This window comes from Urocampus carinirostris, chromosome 6, assembly GCF_059441175.1.
Source record: "Urocampus carinirostris isolate Australia breed hairy pipefish chromosome 6, RoL_Ucar_1.0, whole genome shotgun sequence".
Taxonomy (NCBI): Eukaryota; Metazoa; Chordata; class Actinopteri; order Syngnathiformes; family Syngnathidae; genus Urocampus; species Urocampus carinirostris.
The window spans coordinates 45,305,940-45,328,492 of record NC_142354.1 but is presented as its reverse complement, the minus strand read 5'-3'; the positions used below and the strand labels follow the sequence as shown (position 1 = coordinate 45,328,492).

Genomic DNA, 22,553 nt, shown 5'->3' with positions numbered 1-22,553 from the left:
GGCACAGTTCAAGTCATGGGAACCTCCTGCGTGGGTTCAAATCCAGCTCCAGACTTCCTGTGCGGAGTTTGTATGTTCTCCCCGTGCTTGCGTGGGTTTCCTCCGGGCACTCCGGTTTCCTCCCACATTCCAAAGACATGCATTTCAGGTGAATTGGCCGGTCCAAATTGTCCCTAGGTGCGACTGAGTGAGCGAGTTGTCTGTCTTCGTGTGCCCTGCGATTGGCTGGCAACCAGTTCAGGGTGGCAACCAGTTCAGGGTGTCCCCTGCCCACTGCCCGATGATTGCTGGGATGGGCTCCAGCATCCCCGCGACCCTACTGAGGCTAAGCGGTACAGCTGATGAGATGAGATGAGATACCTTTATTGTCATTGTTAGAAAATGGGTTAACATATTGTGACAACGAAATTGGGCATGACACTCCAGTGTCACACATTCACAGTGAGGTAAAGAAACCAAAAAGATAAGGAACCGAGAAGATAAGGTTATAAAACAAGGAGGATAAGGTTATAGTTATAATTGACACAATATTTACACAAGAAATGTCGGCATGTAGGATGTTACATACAGTTTGGCATCGTAAGGGTTTGTGCAATTATACATTTGGTGCAAAAATAGTCATCATAGTGCAAAAAAATAGTCAATATATGCATTTGGTGCAAAAAATAGTCATCATAGTGCAAAAAAATAGTCAAACATTGTGCAAGGTGAGCAGTAAACATAGTGCAGTCAACATGTGCAAGAAACATAGACATGAGTACCATTTTACGTTCGTATGAGGTAGTGTTTTTGCAAGTTTTTCAGTTTTTTGTGCAATGTCTGTTTAGGGTGGTAATGGTTCTGGGGAAGAAACTGTCTCTGAGTCTGTTTGTTTTTGTAGGAATAAAAGATACTTAATTTTCTGATCACGGTATTACCAGTGACCCGTTTCGGATGCTGAATAGATTATCTTAGTAACATTTTTTTGGGTGTTTTTTCTTATCTTTTAGAGTTCTACGAATGCTTGATCAAATACAGTGGAACCTCGGTTTTCGAACGAATCGGTTCTCGACCAAAAATTTCGAGAAATTCTTGCTTCGCTGTTGGGTCAAATAATCGGAGTTCGAACGGCGGTACGCTAGGGTGCGATGCTGAGCGGCGTACGGGTGTAGATCGTGTAGATTGCCCCCACCCCTCGTAAAGAACTGTTATCGGGTGCGGACGTGTTTCGTTTTGCTTTCGCTTTTAATATAGGTGCACCAAGTGTTTTAGCCCCTAATTATGCAAGCAGCAAAGTTGCTACAGGTGAAAAAAGAAGAGTAGTAATAATAATAATAATGCATTTTTTTTAAAAGCGCCTTTCAGGCCACCCAAGGACACTGCACAGACAATGAAAAAAAATACAATGTAAAAAAATTGTAAGCGACATATTAAATAAAAACAAGACATAAAATCATAAAAACATAGGAAATGGAGAAGCTATGTGTTGTAGGCAGTCCTGAACAGGTGTGTTTTTAGACGGGACTTAAAAGTGGAGAGAGGTGTGCAGTTTTGGAGGTCCGGAGGTAGATTGTTCCAAAGCTTTGGAGCAGCGCGACTGAAGGCTCTGGCTCCCGTGGTGCTCAGATGGGCAGGGGGCACTGACAGTCGGAGGGAGGACGAGGATCTGAGGGAGCGAGTGGGGACGTGCACCTGGAGAAGGTCGGACAGGTAAGGAGGGGCCAGGTTGTGAATGGCCATATATGCATATAGGATCAGTTTGTAGCTGATGCGATGTTGAACAGGAAGCCAGTGTAGCTGTTGGAGAACGGGGGTGATGTGCTGCTGGGAAGATGTTTTTGTGATGATGCGAGCAGAGGCGTTTTGAACCAGCTGAATTTTATGGAGGGACTTTTGAGGAAGGCCGAAGAGGAGAGCATTGCAGTAGTCAAATAGTGTGTACGACTATTGCATTTAAGAAAGAAATAATAGCAAAATATGAAGAAGGTGTGCGAGTTTCCGATCTTGCTATTCATAATTCTTTTCTTTACCCTTTGTTTATTTTTACACGTTCATGTTAGCGTAATATTTCGTACGGAAGATTACGATAACGCAAACGTACGATTAGCCTGGGTTAGGTTTGTTTACGTAAAACATTCAGGGTGTTGGAACGGAGCCCCATTTCCAACAAAGCGCTAGCCACTTGTTGTGGAGACCCGGGTGCTAAATGAGTGTAAACGACCAGATTTTTTTATTTTTCCACGTTCATGTTAGTGTAATCTTTCGTACGGAAGATTACGCTAACGCGAACGTACGATTAGCCTGGGTTAGCTTCATGTTTACGTTCATGGTAAACATTCAGGGTGTTGGAACGGATTAAAAATGATTTACATTACTTTTAATGGGAAAAACGATTTCGGTGATTGAACAAATCGGTTTTCGAACAGGGTTCTGGAACGGATTATGGTCGAAAACCGAGGTTCCACTGTAGTTGGGACCAATGTATTGAAGTTATTCTGTAGCTTTCTTGTTGCTACATTTTTGCTATTTCTATTCTTGATTCTTAACAGAAGTTGACCCGGAGGTAATCTACGACGACGTTCCATGTGAGGAGCCCCTCTCACCAAATGAAGGTGTGAAAGATGAGTCAAACCCACCTTGCACTTTTGATATGTTCAGTCCTAGAATCTGTGTGTACGTTTATGTTTATTCCGAAGATACGCTTTACGAGGATGTTCAGCGGGACTCGAGCGGTCCATCCATTGCAGGCAACGGGTGGAGCTCCAGCGAGTTCGAGAGCTATGACGAGCAGTCGGACGGCGAGAGCAAAATGCCCACCCGGAGCAAGGTATCGAATATCCTTGATTGTGATCTGCATTTTATATATAGCGCTTTTCAAGTCAATGACTTCCCAAAGCGCTTTACAATGTGCTCCACATTTCCCAATAGCGGCCTTGCAGCCATGTAAGGCGCTAACCTGCTTATTGGGGGTATTAGGGGTTCAGTGTCTTACCCCAGGACACTTCGACATGTAACACGGACGAGCCGGGATTCGAACTGGGACCCCTTGATCCCAAGACGAGCGCTCTACCTCCTGGGCTACTGCCGCCCCCAATTGTCTGCTGTTGCCATGGCTGATAACCGATTGATTGTATTTTCTGGATGATAGGCTGCACCTAAAAACCCAAGATTGGCCAGAAATTTGAAATGACACCTTATACAATGCAAATACTGGTGGATAAGATTGGAAAGGCATACAGTATTTATTTGTGTGTTACTGCACAAGGTTCTACGGTAAGTAATCCCTCGGTTATCGCGGTTAATGGGGACCTAAACCACCCGCGAAAAGAGAAAATCCGCGAAGTAGCGACACCCCTTCAAAAATGCTTAAAACAATTATTTTATTTTATTATTATTATTTTTTAGACCCGCGAAGCTCTGAACCCGCGAACGTGGAACCGCGGAGTAGCGAGGTCCCACTGTACAGTAGCAGGGTTGGGTAGGGTTACTTTAACTGGATTACTTTCAATTACTTTTGGATGACTCCAATACCAAATATGCTAATAAAAGACAAAATAAACTAAATATGAATAAAATGACTCAATTTTGTGCAGGCTTGGGGAGTAACGGAATACACGGAACGGCAAAAATGATGTTGGCAAGCTGTTTGGATTGATTTTCATTTTGTTTCTGTCGCATTTTATGTTCGTTTTGCCGGAGATCAAAGAGATCAAAGCCAGGAGAGAAAGCTTACCACGTGTTGTGAGTCATCATTTTATTCCTATTTAGTTTCTTTTGTCTTTTATTAGCATATTTGGTATTGGAGTCATCCAAAAGTAATTGAAATTAATCCAGTTAAAGTAACCCTACCCAACCCTGTGTATTTGTGAAATAAATGATCAATCGATAAACATTGTTGACCAAAATCGCTAAACATTTTATGCAAAGGGAGTCGAACCCGGGGTCAAATTCTCACCACTAGACCACCAGTGATACAAAATACATCTGAAAAGGCATTCGATTTGCTGTGACACTATTTTACAGTTACAGAATGGAGAATACAGAAAGCCGCCCTGAAAAATATAAATAAACGTTAAGTCAGAATCATCATCATCATATACAAGTTTTTTCCCCCGTCGGGTTTTTTTGCGCTTATTCTTATCTTTCAGGTTTAACGTTTTGCAATTTCGGTCAGGGACATTTCTGGACTGATGTATAATCAATAATGTTACTCTTAAAACATACAATTCCTTCCCCTCTTCAACAAATTAACAATTTTAAGAAATATTTATAAATTTCAACATTATATAATTTCTTAAACCTAGTGTATATTATTTGACCAATATTTCAGTCTGCACTGTATAATTTCGACAGGAGATGTCATCAAATTTGATTTTGCTGTAAATACAATGTACTATATAAGTCAATCTTAGCCCATTGGCAGAAAGTGTGGCTTATTTTAGGTGTTTTCTTCAAAATGAACCTGCTAAAGAACAACATTCATACTTAAAGGGACACTGTGTAATACTTGACCAGTAAATGCCGCTGTATTGTGCAGTGCAACGAAAAACAAGTGCTAGAAAGCACAAGGAAGAATACAAAGAGACCAATAGTGGCCGCACCACACCATTTTTCTTCTCAATTTTTTTGCATAGACATTCACAATGTTATTGGTTTTTTGGGGTACCCCTAGCAGTAAAATGGTGGAGAATCATGTCAGCTCCTTGTAGGTGAGCCTCAGGTTATGCACAACACAAATTCAACGTTTTGCCTACGAGTATTTAAAAACATGCATGTTTACATGACAGTTCGTATATATTCAAATCAATACAGTTATTTTAATGAATGAAGGAGGTTTTTTTTAGAAAAAAAAGGGAGGCACAAAATAAACACACTGTCACTTTGTCAAACCCTGGAATTCAGTCCAAAGTGGCTGCTTAAAACAAAAGGGACAACTTTCACCCAATTTATTGCCAGGTTTCCATGACTTTTATTGCATGTCCTGTTTTTAAAAAATATATATTTTCATTTTCTTCCATATCCTTCCGCCCCCCAAAAAGTCTGTTGACCGGTTTTGATTTCTGTACCCCAATAAATAAAATCCCGTCACCTGTTTAACTTAACCTAATCACTACCACTTTGATCCACTAGATGGCACTGTTGACACGCTCCAGAATTGGGCCCCTGCTCTTTGTAATCAATACAAATATGAGCAAGGTTATTCAGAGCCTAATTGTTGCGGTTTTTGTTTTTTACCCATTCAAGTGCGTGTTTTTGTTATTGAAGGGAAGTTCAATCAATGGCAGAAAATAAAAAAAGGGGGAAACAAAAGCATGATGTATGTCGGTGAAGAATGACTTGCTCAGGTAATTAAAGTGTGGAAGCCTTTGGGAGAACTTTGCACTTTTCAGTGTGCTGAGCAAGAAGTAGGGGACCAAAATAGGAAATGCTGGAGTCATTACAGAGGAAACATTAACTATTGGCAAAACACATTGCTTTTAATTAGTTTCACCTGAATAACTTTTTTCCTTTCTCATTTTCTTTTTTTAATGTTCGCACTTGACCTTTTTTTTTTAAGTACTTGCAGCTCTCATAAATCAAACTCGGTGGTGCACTATAACTGCCTTATGCTCTACGCCAGGGGTCGGGAACCTTTTTGACTCAAAGAGCCATAAAGGCAAAATATATTCATTTTATTTTGGGAAAGAGCCACACCAAATATTATGAGACAAGTTTACTAAATTGCTTAGTCTTCAGCACATTTATTTTTGATGATTTGATCAAAATGATGAAAAGAGAATAATACCAGAGCTCGTGACCCAAAATCAACAAACATACCACTTTAAACTTGTCTCTTTCTTGCAATGACTCAAGATCGGTTCAACTCATTTTGACCCTTTTTTCATACATATTGGTTTCAAAATCAGATGCAAGCAGTTATTTTGTAAAAATGTCACAACATTCTGCAAACAGGGAGCCTGATATGCTAACCCTTGGCGCAGACAGCGTAGGGCGAGAGATGGGAGGGAGTGCTTGCACTTTTTGCATAGCTCCACCCATCCCTCCCACTCACCCTATCAGATAACTTTAAATTCTCTTCCGGTGTTTTGGCGTATTTACATTTTGTTCTGTGGGTTTCATCATAAGGTATATGAACACTGAACACAGATTATATAGTGAGATTCTATATACAGGATTCTTTAGCGTTGTACAGCCAAAACGAGTATTTTTTTCGGGGTGTGACACCTTGACTGTAAATTGTAGTGAAAAACACGCCCTATATAGTCTGCGAAGTACTGCAAATTGTAATTCAGCTTTGGGCTGGCTTTGCGTGTATCTGAACAGGATTAATAGCTCGAGTTTTGAAGGGGATGGAGATCATTTGCATGCAATCAAATTTGTCTCTGAGCCACAGGTATTCCTAGAAAGAGCCATATATGGCTCGCGAGCCATAGGTTCCCGACCCCTGCTCTACGCTGACTTGATTGTTCTGAATCCTGTTTGGTCAAGCTTAGATGATTAGACTATTTTTGCCATTGCTCTGCCTCACTCTATTTTTCCTGCCGCTTTCCTTGTTGGTTTTCCTTTTCTTAATGCTGACTCCCCGTCCCCGTCCCCGTCACCTTTAGCTGTCCCCTGAAGTGCGAAGACTGAGAGAACGCTGCGCCAAGACAAAGCATGAGCTTGCTATGAAGCTTTCTGCCAGGCACAACTATGACGTCAAGGTATCTCCAAAGTCTGACAAGCTCGCTTAACTCACAACCTTCTCCCTGGATGCTTTGGTAAACTTGTCCTAGTCTTTCCTGGTGGCTCCTCAAATGACCGCATATTCCGGACTATCAGTGTTTACTTGACCAGTAAAAAGTGATGGGTCGGGGGGACTTGCATGCTCAAAAATCTATGGGTCCCAACAGAGACCTATGCCTCCTCAAAATTTTGTCTTATCGAGGTTGAAATTGTAAATCGGCAAAAAATATGTAATATAAATCTATATATTCATTCAGTTTTAATCATCACAGTTTATTGGTAATACAAATCAGTTATCACTTCAAGATTTTTCAGTGAATAACAATATTGCTGAAAATATTGGTCTATATATTCATGTCGTTTTAATCATCACATTTAATTGGTAATACAAAGCAAGTTATCACTTCAGATTTTCAGTTCATATATTCTTCGTGGTTTGCTGTCCCGCCACAGTTGTAATGCTTTCTGAAGGTCCAATCCATTATCATCCTCCTCATTGCGTCACCAGGAATATAATTTAGTCCATTTTGGCAGAAAAGTCCTTTTCTTGCTAGGAGTATTCTTTTGTTTATTTTCTTTCGTCGAGTCGTTCGCTTCAACACACGTGTTTTCCTTGCCTTCGCGATCTTCTGAAGAATTTCTCTGCCGTTTTTTCGCGCCAGAATTATTGCCGTTGTTATCACTTTCGGCTTATGACAGAGACTGAAGAAATTACCAATTTTGTGTTGATTTTCACCTTCCCTCGATGACAAGCACCACAACAATGACGTCATCTCGAAGCAACGAGATCTCGTTGGCCGAGATCGGCGTGCAGACGAAAACTCGAACCGCGAGACCAAAACAACAATGGCGGATCTGCCTGCCGAAAAGTTTGGAGTGCGGTAAATCTTTGTTTAAAAAAAAAAAAGTAATCGGGTAATAATGACAATTTTGTGTCAAAAAAGTTGCGTCCCGGGGACGCACGTTGATTTGAGACGATGCGTCCCCAGCAAAAATGATGTGTCTAGGACACAGGGACGCGGGCAAACCAGAACACTGACCATTAGTACAGAGGACAGACTAAAAGGCATTAAGGCTTATTCATTGGTGAATAAGTGGAGAGACTATGCTATCAGAGTGCACAATGCAAATTTTCAACATTTATTCACTTATATCAAGGATATTTAAATTAGTATTGTTTTCTGACGACACAAATATTTGCTCTGGTGGGATTTAAATAAACTGCTGCAATATGCAAATTAAAGAAATGGAACAAGTTAAATGGTAAAATTGTCCCTAGGTGTGAATGAGCAAATGAGTAGTCTGTCCCTGTGTGCCCTGAAACTGGCTGACAACCAGCTCAGGGTGTCCCCTGCCCACTGCTCGGAGATGGCTGGGATGGGCTTCAATGAATGGCATGGTTCATAAATGCTTTACAATTATTTTGAAATGTGTTGTTTAACTTTATTTTTTTCTCATGTTCAAAATAAAGTTTCAAAGTTTGAAATATAGAGTTAATAGATGGGTAAAACTAATAGTTACTCTGTTATTATTACAACTATTATGATGATGATGATGATTAATACTGACTATTATTGTTATTGTTATTAACAGTATTATTGATATCCAAATCATTTTAATGAGCAGTAGCCTTGTACGGTCAATAGACGGGTCAGGCTAATAATTAAGCTTGTTATAATTATTATTAGCATCATCATCATGACTATTATTTTTGTTGTTGTTATTATTTTTAATATTATTATTATTATCTTTATCAACCTCAGTACAGTATATGACCATTCTTAATGTTATTGTTGAACGCTGTTATTGTTATTATTTGTCACCATTTTATTATGCACATTCATTACAACCGAAACCTATATTTAGAAACATCAAAATAGGGTTAATAAAATTCTTATTGATGTCACGAACCAGGATAGGAAACAGGGAGGACAACGTTACAGTTTATTGGGGAGAAGAGGAATGAGCGTCCACTGGATCCGGGGATCGTTGGTCGCGGAAGGAGATTAATCGGAACGAGGAAGTGGACGAAATCAAACAGATCATGGCGAGAACAAAACGAGAGCAAAAACACAGGCAAAAACGGAGATTCACAGGGCTTGACGTATCTGTGTTTGGAAGGACTGATTGGGGTTAAATATTCAGATTCAGATCTACTTTATTGTCATTCTAGTACACGTGTATACAGAACGAAATGTCGATACATCTGACCCGCACAGTTTCCTTGAATGTACAGATATAAATAAAATGTTGTATTGAGTTGGAGTATTGAGTACTAATAATATACTAAATAATTATGGCTATGTATAGTATTTTACAGTAGTGCAAAGAGTGCAAGAGGAGCAGCTAACCAGATGTGCAAAATGGGCAGTCAGGTAAACAAGTCAGGTGACAGCTACATTTTTGAATGAGTCACTCTGGGTGATATTACATTTGTCAATGGTCAGAGCCATTTTTGAGAACATTTTGGTGGACCAATAATCAACATTTCGGTCTTTTCAAAGTTGAGGCGCAAGAAGTTGAGTGACATCCATATTTTTATCTCAGTGAGGCAGACTTCCAAATTTCCACAGTTCAGTGGGGCAGATTCCTCCATCGGAAGATAGAGTTGAGTGTCATCTGAGCAGCAATGGGAACTGATTTTATACTTGCGAATAGAATATACTTGCGCAGAGAAAGTCACATTGGTGTTTAAGTTGCATTTTTTGCAGTTTATGGTAAAGTACTTATAAATATTTGAACATATATAGCTGATTTTTGACGCAAAACATAAACACATAGTTTACATTAGAGGAGACAATTATAATAGTTTTAGTGTGGATAGTAGTTAGTTTTAGTCTGAGAAATACTTAACACAAAACATGCAGTTGTAAGAAAAACACAACAACAGTTTTAGTTTTTAAACACTTAACAGGCTTAACTAAAGAAACAGGAAGCTTAAATTCACACTTTTGTTCAAAACACGACATCACTTTGTATCGTATGCAATTGAAGACGTGCAGTATTTGTTTATTAACCTGAATAACTTCTGACTCAGTAGAGAGCTTTCAAACTTCACGATGTGGCCTGTTTGTTTTGGCCGAAGTAACCACATGTCATCAATTAGCTTGCTAAAACGCCCAAGGAAGTTCCTAGCTTAAATCATAGCCTAGTCTTTAACCGCAAACAACAGTGAGCCGAAAAGTCGATCAGCGGAGCCACATCTGTATGTATATATATATATATAAAATGATAACTCACAACACGTGGTAAGCTTTCTCTCCTGGCTTTGATCCCCGGCAAAACGAACATAAAATGCGACAGAAACAAAATGAAAATCAATCCAAACAGCTTGCCAACATCATTTTTGCCGTTCCATGTGTTCCGTTACTCCCCAAGCCTGCACAAAATGTCGTCATTTTATTCCCATTTAGTTTCTTTTGTCTTTTATTAGCATATTTGGTATTGGAGTAATCCAAAAGTCATTGAAAGTAATCCAGTTAAAGTAACCCTACCCAACCCTTTATATATATATATATAGAGAGAGAGAGAGAGAGAGAGAGAGAGAGAGAGAGAGAGAGAGAGAGAGAGAGAGAGAGAGAGAGAGAGAGAGAGAGAGAGAGAGAGAGAGAGAGAGAGAGAGAGAGAGAGAGAGAGAGAGAGAGAGAGAGAGAGAGAGAGAGAGTGTATAAATCTATATTCGTTTGGAAAACATTCACAATGTTTATGTCATGTTTGTCCTACAGAAAACCAAATACAATTCCATTATTAAACATTTTTGAAAAAAAATGAAATTAAAAAATGAGCACAATTATCTACCAGTGGAGCAAAAACATATTTCATTACGTTCCAACTTTTTTTTGGTACATTTTAAAACATATAAGACAATCATAAAATTAACCCAAACCCTACTTTGAGTCCCGCGATTTTAACTGAACATAAAGTACACAGTTTAAAAACCTCAGCCGGCAAAATGAACGGAAAATGATACCGGTAGTTAAGATTTGATGCAGACCTGCAGAGTCCGGGTCCCGTTAAAAGTAATCCAAGGAAAAAAAAGTGTATATTTCCAAAGGTAAGGGTGGGAAAAATATATCCACCTTTGTCTGCCGTGTCCACAAACACTCACCTTTACTGGTCCCCACTTCCCGTCATCCCCGCATCTGTTACGCCCCTTCTTTTTAATTGGTCAGTGCAAGACTTATCAGAATAAGTGTCCAAAATAAATACAAATACATTACAAAAATATACGGTTGCAAATACATATTATACATGGTTACACATATTTACAAAGGAAGACACACAAAGAGAGTTTTCAAAGCTTTAATAATAATATTATAACTTTCATCCCAAACCGTGCCTGTGAAGGGTAGCAAAACACTACTAACAACACGCTCGCAAGACCGTTAACGGGTCTGTTTAAAAAAACATACCGTGCATGTAGAAATCACGGTAAACCGTTCTCATCTTCCTCCCTATAACTGACGTCATCAAAGTCGTCTTCCTTCAGTATGAGAAAGAGACTTTGCCATATAGACGTCGTCCCACGCTCCCTTATTCAAAAAACACGCTAGCAACACGCTCGCAAGGTAAAGTTTGCATGCAGTAACTCTGTATCCTTCTTTATCGGATTGCTCGATTGCGTTTAGCTTGTAAGCTGCGTCATGTGCCTTTCTTTTTGGAATTTGCATGTTGAGGATATGTCTACGCTAATTTAATTCGTGCTGAAGCTAAGAAGTTACAGTCTTCCTCGGCGCATATATTCTACCGGTCTAAATCTTACCTTTTGTACTCGAGCGCCACTGGCGGCTGTTAGAAAAATGACGTAAATTGGCCGCATCACTGAATAAGCCGCAGGGTTGAACGTTTGGGAAAAAAGTAGCGGCTTATAATCCGGAATTTACGGTAATCAAAGACGTGACCGCTTTGAATCTTACAAACGATGGCTACATTTTAGGTGTTGTAGTTGTATTTGTCAGTTATTCAAATTAGCGTGCGTATGTGACCGATGGTTAACATAAACTTGCAATATGATAAAATGAAGAGTTGCTTCAACTACCGATTCAAGTGATACTTCTTTGATACCAAAAAGTCTACCATTGTTAGTGTGGCCCTTCACATGTGCTAATGACATCCTAGCACTGTCTTTCTACATACCTCGAGAGGAGACTTATTACCTGAGAGTTGAATTGAAGAAAGAGAAACGTAACTGGAACTCGTCGGGAGATTCACTTTGCCGGAACACTACTCTGAGATTTTTGGAGACGTATATGGAGAGAATGCTCTCTCACCATTCATTTGCAAACATAGCCCACGTTTAAAAGCAACTCGAGCAGCTGCATGCTTGAACTGTTTTGTATTTGACACACTGCGCCCACCATGTCGACTTTAAAGGGCACTTTAAAACGCACTCCGGATAACCAAACAGCAGATTTGAAAGATTGTTCTGAGTGATACAGTGTGAATTTGAAGCATATTCTTGAATTCAAACAGCTATTTATTCTAAAGCCTCTTTCATTTTGGAAAGTTATTAGCATGAGTAATGTTATTTGTCATTTTTACTCTGAACTGTAGTAGGGAATTTCTCACCAGCGTCTGTATTGAGGCAGAATACAGTAAACCCTCGGTTATGGCGGTTAATGGGGACCGAGACCACCCGCGAAAACTGAAAATCCGCGAAGTAGCGGCGCCCCTTCAAAAATGCTTGGAAAAAACGTATACAGGTATACAGTATACCCCCCAGCCATTAAACCGAAGTGATCGCTGGCATGATGGCAAGGAGTTATTGGGTGACTCATCCAGAACTCTTCACACTGGAACTGTATGTACCAAAACATGACCCACAAGTGTAGCCATGTCTTACATCATCAATTTACACGGAATAGGACTACGGCGAAACCACTACGAACCATTCAGTATGATTGTATTAACCGCTCTCAACCACATTCAGCCATCGCAGTTTTTTTCGCTTGTTAACACTACCGGTTACATAATGAAAATAAAAACAGTGAAAATTTGATATTTGATACTTTAGCTAGCGGCATCGAACGGCTTTTACGACAAATACACGAAACCACACACAATTAGCCGTGTTTAGGTAGTACAAACAACCGCTCGCTTTTAGTATAATAAAGTCAAACTTGAGATGAAATGTGACAGAAGAGAATATACTTACGTCGCGTCGCCGAGTTCCCCCATGATAAACAGCGCCACAGAAGAAGGGGGTGAGGTGGGAGGAGTTAAAGGAAGGGTGGTGAGCGAAGTGGTAACTCACCATGACTAAGCATTGTGTCAGGGCCTCCTCCTCCCCTTCACAATAAGAGTGTCCACACCGTGTCCTCAGTTGACATAAACTCGCGCTTGTTCAAGTCAATAAATGCTCTTATTGAGAAGCTAAGGTATATTTTTTAGACTTGCGAAGCTCTGAACCTGCAAAAGTGGAACCGCGAACTAGCGAGGTTCCACTGTACTTTGAAAAAAGGCAAGCTCTCTCTTTTCAAATTTGTGGCACATGCTGAGCTTTGATCAATAAAGAAGACAGACGTTTCACGTTTAAGAGTCCCCATCAAACGAGTTAGATTTTGAGTTTCAGTATAATAAGCAACTGATTTTGTACCAGAGCATGATTTTGGGAGCGTGGCTAGTATTACAAGTGTTGTTATCATGACTTACCTCTTTATTTTGTAATACCATTCCTTTATAAATTGAATAGCTATTCACAAGCAACCAACTCTGAGCATTTCTCTTTAAGAGCGGGGTGTGTCGTTGAGGTGTAAATTGCAACACGAGTCCCTTCATTTGATCTGCAAAACATCATTCCAAATCAGGCTTAGAACCTTGCCCACCGCAGAGCAATAAATCACTATGGTAAAAAATGGTGGTTATAGTCTTCTGTCGTAGTTATTGATATTTGTTTCAACTCAAATCCGCTATGGTGCGTCTGCCGTCCGTGATGGCTCTCATTCAACTTGATGTCAGTTCAGTTAACAATGCCCAACTGAATTCAAAGAGTCCTTATGCTTTATTTTCCATTGCACATGTCTGCTTTTATCTTACTTTTACAGAGCTGTTCAGCGCGAAACACATAAGTTCGAGGGATAGGGGCTGGGGGCGCTGGAGAGCGGCGTCATGGTTGTTTCCGCAGGTTTCTTATAAAACATTTTTTTTAGTATAGCCAGTGTTCTCGTTTGCCCGTATCCCTGCATCCTAGATGCATCATTTTTGCTAGGGACGCATAGTGTCAAGTCAAAAGTTGCGTTCCTGGGACGCAACTTTTTTTACACCAAATTGTCATTATTACCCGATTACTTTTTTTTTTATTGACAAAGATTTACCGCACTCCAAACTTTTAGTCAGGCATTGTTGTTTTGGTCTCGCGCCGTTCTCGGCAAACGAGATATCGTTGCTTCGAGATGACGTCATTGTCGTGGTGGTTGTCGAGTGAAGGAGAAGTATGCCTCTGTAAAAACAGTTGGTATTAGGTGCAAATCAACAAAAAATTGGTCATTTCTTCAGTGTCGGTAATAAGTCGAAACATAATACAGAAAGTGGTAACAACGGCAATAATTCCGGCACGAAAAAAAGGCGGAGAAATTCTTCAGAAGACCGCGAAGGCAAGGAAAACACGTGTTTTGAAGCGAACGGTGTGACGAAAGATAAACAAAAGAATACTCCTAGCAAGAAAAGGACTTTTCTGCCAAAATGGACTCAATTATATTCCTGGTTCCGCTATGAGGAGGATGACAATGGAGGCTACATGTTCTGTGATGCGTGCACCCAGCGTGACAAAAAAATCTGCATTGCATGAATCATTTCGCAATACGAACTTTCAGAAAAGCACATTGGATCGGCACAACGACAATGAACCACAAATTAGCTATGGAAATTCCGTTGCTGCAATTGGACCTTGAGAAGGCATTACAACTGTGGCGGGACAGCAAACCACGAAGAATATATGAACTGAAAAATCTGAAGTGATTAAAACGGCATGAATATATAGACTAATATTTCAGCAATATTATTTTGTACAATGTACAATATTTTTGTGAACTGAACAATCTAAAGTGATAACTGATTTGTATTACCAATTAAGTGTGATGATTAAAACTGAATGAATATATAGATTTTTATTATATATTTTTCACGATTTACAATTTCAACCTCAATAACACAAAATTTTGGGGAGCCATAGATCTCTGTTGGGACCCATAGGTTTTTGAGCATGCGAGTCCCCGGGACCCATCACTTTTCACAGGTTAAATGAACACTGTATAGCGTTAACATTTTGAAAGTAAAAAAGGTCTGCTTCTAGGTTAGTGATATGTTGAACCCCAAGAGTTTATTCCAGTGTGTCAAATAAATGCACCCTACATCATGAATGAGCCAACTGAGGCTGCAATGATAACAGGAGATGGTAGCAGAGAGTAACAATCTTTACATTTGCAAGCTCCTTTAAACTGCCGTTCCTCTACATGCCCCTCCAAAAAAAAGATAAAATAAACGGAGCATACAATTGAAACAAGTTACATTTGTACTTTTTAGGAGGAGTGGCCCACCCAAATGCTTTTTGTTGCATGTCATTCTGTAACAGTTAATATTCCTTTAATAAATGACCTACTTTTACCGGCACATCCTCTAAAAATATGACAATGATGTGACGTGCCGGTGTATTCCCGGCCCCTTGCGGTGTCTGGATGCCGAGCTCAGGGGTGGACTTTGAGTACGCACTCAGACACAAAGACATTTCTCCCCTCGCCACCATCGTATCCTTCTACCGTCTGATTAGGACTCACCAGGGAGCCGCAGATGGCAAGATTCCCATCGTGATCTCGCATCCTGCAGAAAGTCGCTGGAGCCGATGACGGAGCTCTGACTTTACCCTTCCCTTTGCTTTCTCAAATAGGTGCAGCAGCTTATGAAGGCAGCCAGAAGCAACACCAAGGATGGACTTGAAAAGACCAGAATGGCCGTCATGCGCAAAGTCTCCTTCCTCCATCGTAAAGACACTGTCGGTAATTAACTGGAATTGTCATTAATTGATGGTTTAACAAAACTTAGCTTTTAGCTCTTTGGGAACCTTAAGTGTTTGGGTGACCCTTGGTTTCACTCACTTTAGTGATCAGCAGGGTTGGGTAGGGTTACTTTAACTTGATTACTTTCAATTACTTTTGGATTACTCCAATACCAAATATGCTAATAAAATACAAAAGAAACGAAATAGGAATAAAATGAATACATTTTTTGCAGTCTTGGGACGGTGTCAGATTAATTTGGGATATTAATCTCTGGCTGATATGAGAGTCAAGGAAGATGCAGATTTGATATTTCCAGGAGGCCTCCAGTTACCGCGGGGATAAAAACGGACCCACTCCTCTGAATGACTCCTCTTTCTCACCGTGGCCCTGTGACGCGATTCTTTTTATTAGAAGAAGTCAAGCAGTTTTAAAAACATACCATGATGAGTTTCCTGTACCTTTCAAAATAAAGACTGAAAGTATGCGTGTTTTTAAACAGAATCATATAAAAAAGTAGAAAAATAGAGAACAGAGAATAAAAAATAGTATGAAAGCAAGTATATTCCATCAGTGCCATTTGTAACGTGAGTAACTGAGAAAATTACAAATAACTAGATGTAATATACCTTACAGACGGAACACATGGAAGGGCAAAAATGATGTCCGCAAGCTGTTTGGATTTTTTTTCATTTGGTTTCTGTCGCATTTGATGTTCGTTTAGCCGGAGATCAAAGAGATCAAAGCCAGGAGAGAAAGCTTACCATGTGTTGAGAGTCATCATTTTATTCCTATTTAGTTTCTTTTGTCTTTTATTAGCATATTTGGTATTGGAGTCATCCAAAAGTCATTGAAAGTAATCCAGTTAAACTAACCTTACCCAACCCTGGTGATCAGATACCACTTTTCTTTCTTAGAGATATTATAATTTACAGTATTGGAGAAATCTTGCTCAAATGTTATTTTTATCATACAAGTTTAAAAAGTTAAACATTGTGGTAAGCTGCCTACTTTTTAGTGACTTTGATCTAAAAACATTGTAGTTGGCCACCTACTCTTTGAAGACTCATCCACTTTTCTTACTTTGTTGTAAGCTTTACAGTTCACACATCCCTTAACTGCCAGGGTCATTTCAAATCAGTGATGATAAATTAAAAAAATAAAGAACTGAATTGTTCTATTCTATTCTATTCTATCCTGTTTTATCTCTCTTACTCTATTCTATTTTATTCTATTCTATTCTATTTTTTTTGTTCTATTCTATTCTATTACTTTCTAAATGAACGTTATGTCTGATTATTATCTTTTGTACCTTAATTTATTAACAAAATGAAAAAGTGCCATCCTGATGGTGCAAGAAGTTGTACTAAAAGATACAACACCACAGTTTAACATAATAAATGATGGAGAAATTAAAAAGTGATTTTAAATTAAAAGAAAAAACTACAGAATTCTTTTTTTATATTATGTATTGCAAGTTATATCAGGTGGTAATCCTTTTAATAGAATTTATTGTCAATGTAATTTGCACAAGACCATTTAAAAATTCTATCCTGATGGTACAATACATTTTACAAGATAAAATACCACACTTTAAAATAATAAGTAATGGGTCATTAAAAAGTGATACTCAATTTCAAAAAAATGAAGACTTTTCTCATCTCATCTTATTAGCCGTACCGCTTATCCTCATTAGGGTCGCGGGGGTCTGGAGCCCATCCCAGCCATCTTCGGGCAGTGGGCAGGGGACACCCTCAACTGGTAGCCAGCCGATCGCAGGGCACACAGGGACAGACAACTCGCTCGCTCATTCACACCTAGGGACAATTTAGACCGGCCAATTCACCTGAAATGCATGTTTTTGGAACGTGGGAGGAAACCGGAGTGCCCGGAGGAAACCCACGCAAGCACGGGGAGAACATACAAACTCCGCACAGGAAGTCTGGAGCTGGATTTGAACCCACGCAGGAGGTTCCCATGACATGAACTGTGCCGCACAAGCGCTAACCACTGTGCCGCCGTGCTGAAGACTATTATTATATACTATTCTATTCTATTCCATTCTACTCTACTCTACTCTATTATGTATTGAACAAAATGAAAGTAATCTCCCGTGGTTATCTGTTTTATACAATTCAATTTATTTTTGTTCCATTTGTTCCATGTCAAATGCACAACAACATTTAGAGAAAGAAAATTGACAAGACAAACACCACCGTTTGAAAGAACAAAAATGTCAATAAAAAACATGCAACTGAATCCTTATTTTGTTATGTATTGTCTGTTGTTTATCTTTTGCCCTTATGGGAACAGAGGTGGAGGATGATGCCGGCTACCTGGACGTTGCAATATCAGACATGAGCCATCCGCCCCTGCAACTTAGTGCTATGCCGGAGGGCCTGACCAACCATCAGGTTGAGATTTCTTTCCTTTCTTCCCACGACTCGTTGATATATGGTAGCATCCGTGAGACGCGGGCAGCCCTGCGCCGCGGTGCCTTGGCAGCCTCTTCACCGGGCCCCGCTACCTTTGCAGGTTGTCAGGCGCCACATCCTCGGCTCCATCATCCAGAGCGAGCGCAGCTACCTCGAGTCCCTACGGAGGATCCTGCAGGTATGTGGGGACTGTCTTCCGCTGCATGCCACAGACATAGTGTCAAATCTGCTCAACAGACTTTCTTGCCATAGCTGTGGCTTATTTCAGCTTGACTCGAGGTTTCATTTAAGATCACTAACATACTGAGAGTCTGAACCTGATGATTATCAACTTGTAAACCAAAAGCTAAGTCCACGGGCAATGTTCCCTCAGCTGCGTGTTTGCGCAATTGCGCACTACCCAGAGCTATTTCGCACACAAGAAAATCTAGCCAGCTCACAAAATTCAGGACTCGAAATTGCTAGTTAAGAAGTTAAGTCAAAGTTACAGTGCATGAAGGTAAAAATACACGGGTTTCCCTGACGTTGTGTTCTAAATGCAGTATTTTGATGTCAAGGTTGAAGTAGAACAAGTAAAGTCAGTTTTTCAAGAACCGGCTTCTTTGGCTAGGCTCACTAAAAAGAACCGGCTCTTTTGGGTCCTAAACGGCTCTTCAGGTTGTTTTTGCTTCTTTCATCCCTATATGACAAAATATTATGTAAAATTATGAGCAAAATGATTTAAAGGAAGGGGGAATAGAACAAAAAAGAAAAAAATACCAAAATGAAAAAATAGTGAAAAGCTGAGCAAAAAAGAAGGACAATTTCAGAAAAAAGCAAGAAAAAAAAGAAACAGGAAAAAAAGGAAATATAGAACAAAAAGAAAAAAGTAACAGCTTGGAAATAATAAACACAATGACATTTTTATTTGTATAATTAAAAAAATAGAAAAAACAGGGAAAAAGAAGAACAAGTCTGTGTTGCATTCAAATAATTTTCAATTATACCAAGTCAATCTTCTTGCCAACATTGTACTTCCTCTAAAAAATGTAATTAAATACAGTTGTGTATTGTGCAACCGACTCAATAAGCTCCCAAAAATGTTAGTATTATGCGACAAAAGATACCATGAAATTAAAAAAAAAAAATCTTGTGAAAGAATTGTTGTGAAAACAAATGACGTTTGTAGGCTGTACAACCTTTGCAATAGTACATGAGTCAATTCATTCAAAAGTGAAATTTTTTTTGCATTGTTGGAAACGCAGCAAAATGTAACGTGATGTCAAGTTTTGGACATGTTTGATAATTTTTTTATCTTACCACACTTGGGATTGCTGTCGCTCACTGTTGTTTCAAGCGTTGCTCACCAACTTTGTGTGAACGCTCAGACCCCTGGAAAATTACAGGGAACGTTGTCCACGGGTAATATGGGCAGTATACAAAACATGGGCGCGTAAGGGGCAAAGCCTGTTACTTCATGCTCAGCGCAATTATAGACTTGTTCTTATAGATGAACGTGCTCATGCCAGTGTCTTTGTTATTTTCTAATATGCCGAACATGTTGAGGAGAGTTCTGTTAAAACGTTCACCATGAGTAAAAATAGTGTGATGGTGAGATAAAATCTAATGCATTTTACTATGTCATCTACATTCCTAGTGGCTTATTGGTCCAGAATTCACGATATCACCCAGTGTTCTAAGTCTCATACCCCATTTATCCATTGCTGAGCAAATGTGTTCAACGATATATACTGAAATATATAACCGTATTGCCTCCTGTATAAGTCTTATTTTTTGCGTTAAAAAAAGTGTAAATCCACTAAAAAACAACTATGTATATGTATATATATATGTCACGAAACAGACCAGGAAGCAGGAAGTCTGAACTCAATTGCGTAGTCGATCTGTCACTTTAATTGAGAAATAAAAGTTGTCCGACACACAAACGGAGCAAAAACAAAACAAAACAGATTCAAAGGCAATCGAAATTACAAACTAGGCATGAACAGGTCTTCAACAAGGTAAAGCAATGGTCTGGCAACGGGCAGTCCCAAAAGGAGCGTTTAAGTACTCCACAAGCAATCAGTTCAATGGGTCTCAGCCGGTGTCAAGGGGTGGGGCCAGCTGGGCGCCATGACAACCGTGCAGGACATGACAATGTATATATGTATCAACCAAGACAAGGTCAAGGTCACGTACTGGCCCGCTGCCCGGTGGCTGACAACTGGTTTAAATGTATTAATTATAACGATATAAATCAACAGAACAACAAAAAACATGAAAGGGAGCAAAATAAAAGAAATGTTTGGCACAATCGATCACCCACAGGCATGTGTGCTTGTGTCCTCCAACTAATGCGATCGCTCCTCTTGACAGTTATTCATGATAACCAACACCTTGCACAATAGAAATCAAACAGAAGACAATCCCGCGACAGCTTTATGAGTGATTGTTTGCGCGCTCCAAACAAACAAGACTGCCAGATGGGACATTTTGCGATGTGCAGCTCAGTGGAAAAATGTCTTTCTTGTCACAGCGTCCAGTCGAGTGGTAAAAGGCGGCGTGTCCACAGGCCCAATTAGACACTGAAGGTTGCGACGTTCTTTACTGCTGGATGGATTTTTGGGGAGGAGTGGGGGAGAGAAAATAGCAAAAGAAAACAAAAGGACCGCGTTTGCCCGAAGGAACCCGATACACGTTATATCTGCTTGAAGACGTCGGCCAGGTTCTGTCTGGGAGGCTTCGCAACAGCTCAATAATTCTACAGGGGTTATTTATCTTTTACACCTTACTCTGCAACAAGTTGAAATCAATTGTTTCCTCTCAGTTTATGGATATGAATACAGTAATCCCTAATTTTTTTGCAGGGGTTGCCTTCCAAAAAAGGCTGCAATAGTCAAAACCTGGGAAGTTGAAACAATTATTTATTTATTAGATATTAGTATGTGTAAGAGCAGGGAGTGAGACAAGTGAGTGGTTACCTGTGTTGACTGGTGTGAGACAGGGGTGTGTGATGTCACCATGGCTGTTTAATGTGTACATGGATGGTGTGGTTAGAGAGGTGAATCCAAGAGTATTTGGCTGAGATGCAGAGATGATGGATAACAGTGAACGGTGTGGCAGGTAAGTCAGTTGTTTGCAGATGACACAGAGCTTGTGGCTGATTCTGAGGAAACATTGAGAAGGTTGGTCATGGAGTTTGGAAGAGTGTGTGACAGGTGTAAGTTATGTGTGAATGTTGGAAAGAGTAGGGTGATGAAGTGTTCACGGGATGGAATGGGCATGGCGTTGGAAATAAGGTTGCATGGACAGATGCTGGAAGAAGTCGAAAGCTTTAGGTACTTGGGTTATGCTGTGGCTGCAGTTGGTGGAATGGAGTGTGAGGTATTGCACACAGTGAATCAAGAAAGCAAGGTTTTGGGTGCTCTGAGGAGCAACAAGAGTATGAGTATGGATGTTAAGAAAGGACTGTATGAGAGCGTGATTGTGCCGACTGTGTTGTATGATGCAGAGATTAGACCCTGAATGCAGATTTGAGAAGGAAATTAAATGTTTTTGAGATGAAGTTTTGAGGAGTATGTTAGGAATGACAAGATTGGATAGATTGAGAAATGAAATTGTGAGAGACAGAACTGGAGTAGTAGTGGAACTGATCAAGCGTGTGGATAAGAGAGTACTGGGTTGGTTTGGACAACTGCACAGAGCATGAGACAACAGGGTTTGCACCGTTTTACCTAGTGTTTGGTAGGATCCCTCGTCTCCCTGTCGATGTCATGTTTCAACATGCTAATACCAATGATGCTGTTGTCAGCTACTCTGACTTTGTACGCCATCTGAAGAAAGATCTACATGAAGCTGCTCAGATTGTACAGAGGAATACTCTCAGAGAACAGACTCGTCATGCCAAGCTGTACAACCGTAGGGCCAAAGGATCACCTCTCGTCGTGGGAGACCGGGTGTTGATCGCCAACAGAGGTGTCCCGGGGAAACGCAAAGTTGCAGACAAGTGGGAGTCAACCCCGTATGAAGTCATATCAGTCAAGCCTGATCTCAATGTCTACAGAGTCAAGGATTGTCTGACGGGCAAAGAGAAGGTAGTTCACAGGAATTTGCTGCTCTCTGTTAGCTTCTTGCCCTGTGAGGATGATCTGGCCAGCGAATCTGAACACTCAGAGTCTGACGCTGCTATGCATGGAAGTGATGTATGCCCTGATTTACCTGACGCGGTTGAAGACAGTGATGTCCATACAGTAAACTGGGTGATACAGGCAGGTGAAGAGCAAGTTCATCCAGAGGTAGAGGATAACTCACTAGACAGCAGATCTGATGCCCAGTCCGACTCTCGCAGTGTTGATACATCCAGCCGAGGAAGTCAGCACATCCCCGAACAAGATGTTGACCATACTTCAAGTGACAATACGGAAAGCCCATCACAGTGCTCTGA

At 40.1% G+C, this 22,553-nt stretch overlaps 1 protein-coding gene across 2 annotated transcripts in view; it reads left to right on the top strand.

Moving 5' to 3' along the window:
- Nucleotides 1–22,553, top strand: part of arhgef10la (Rho guanine nucleotide exchange factor 10 like a) — a 284,562-nt gene that overhangs the window by 48,319 nt on the left and 213,690 nt on the right. Inside the window, exons 5-10 of one of the 2 annotated variants that reach the window (XM_088339078.1) lie at nt 2,529–2,591; nt 2,676–2,806; nt 6,588–6,683; nt 15,587–15,695; nt 18,009–18,109; nt 18,231–18,308. In XM_088339078.1, the coding sequence (XP_088195204.1) occupies nt 2,529–2,591; nt 2,676–2,806; nt 6,588–6,683; nt 15,587–15,695; nt 18,009–18,109; nt 18,231–18,308 (578 nt within the window). The remainder of the gene's footprint in view (nt 1–2,528; nt 2,592–2,675; nt 2,807–6,587; nt 6,684–15,586; nt 15,696–18,008; nt 18,110–18,230; nt 18,309–22,553) is intronic. The other variant, XM_088339079.1, reaches the window with a different exon arrangement.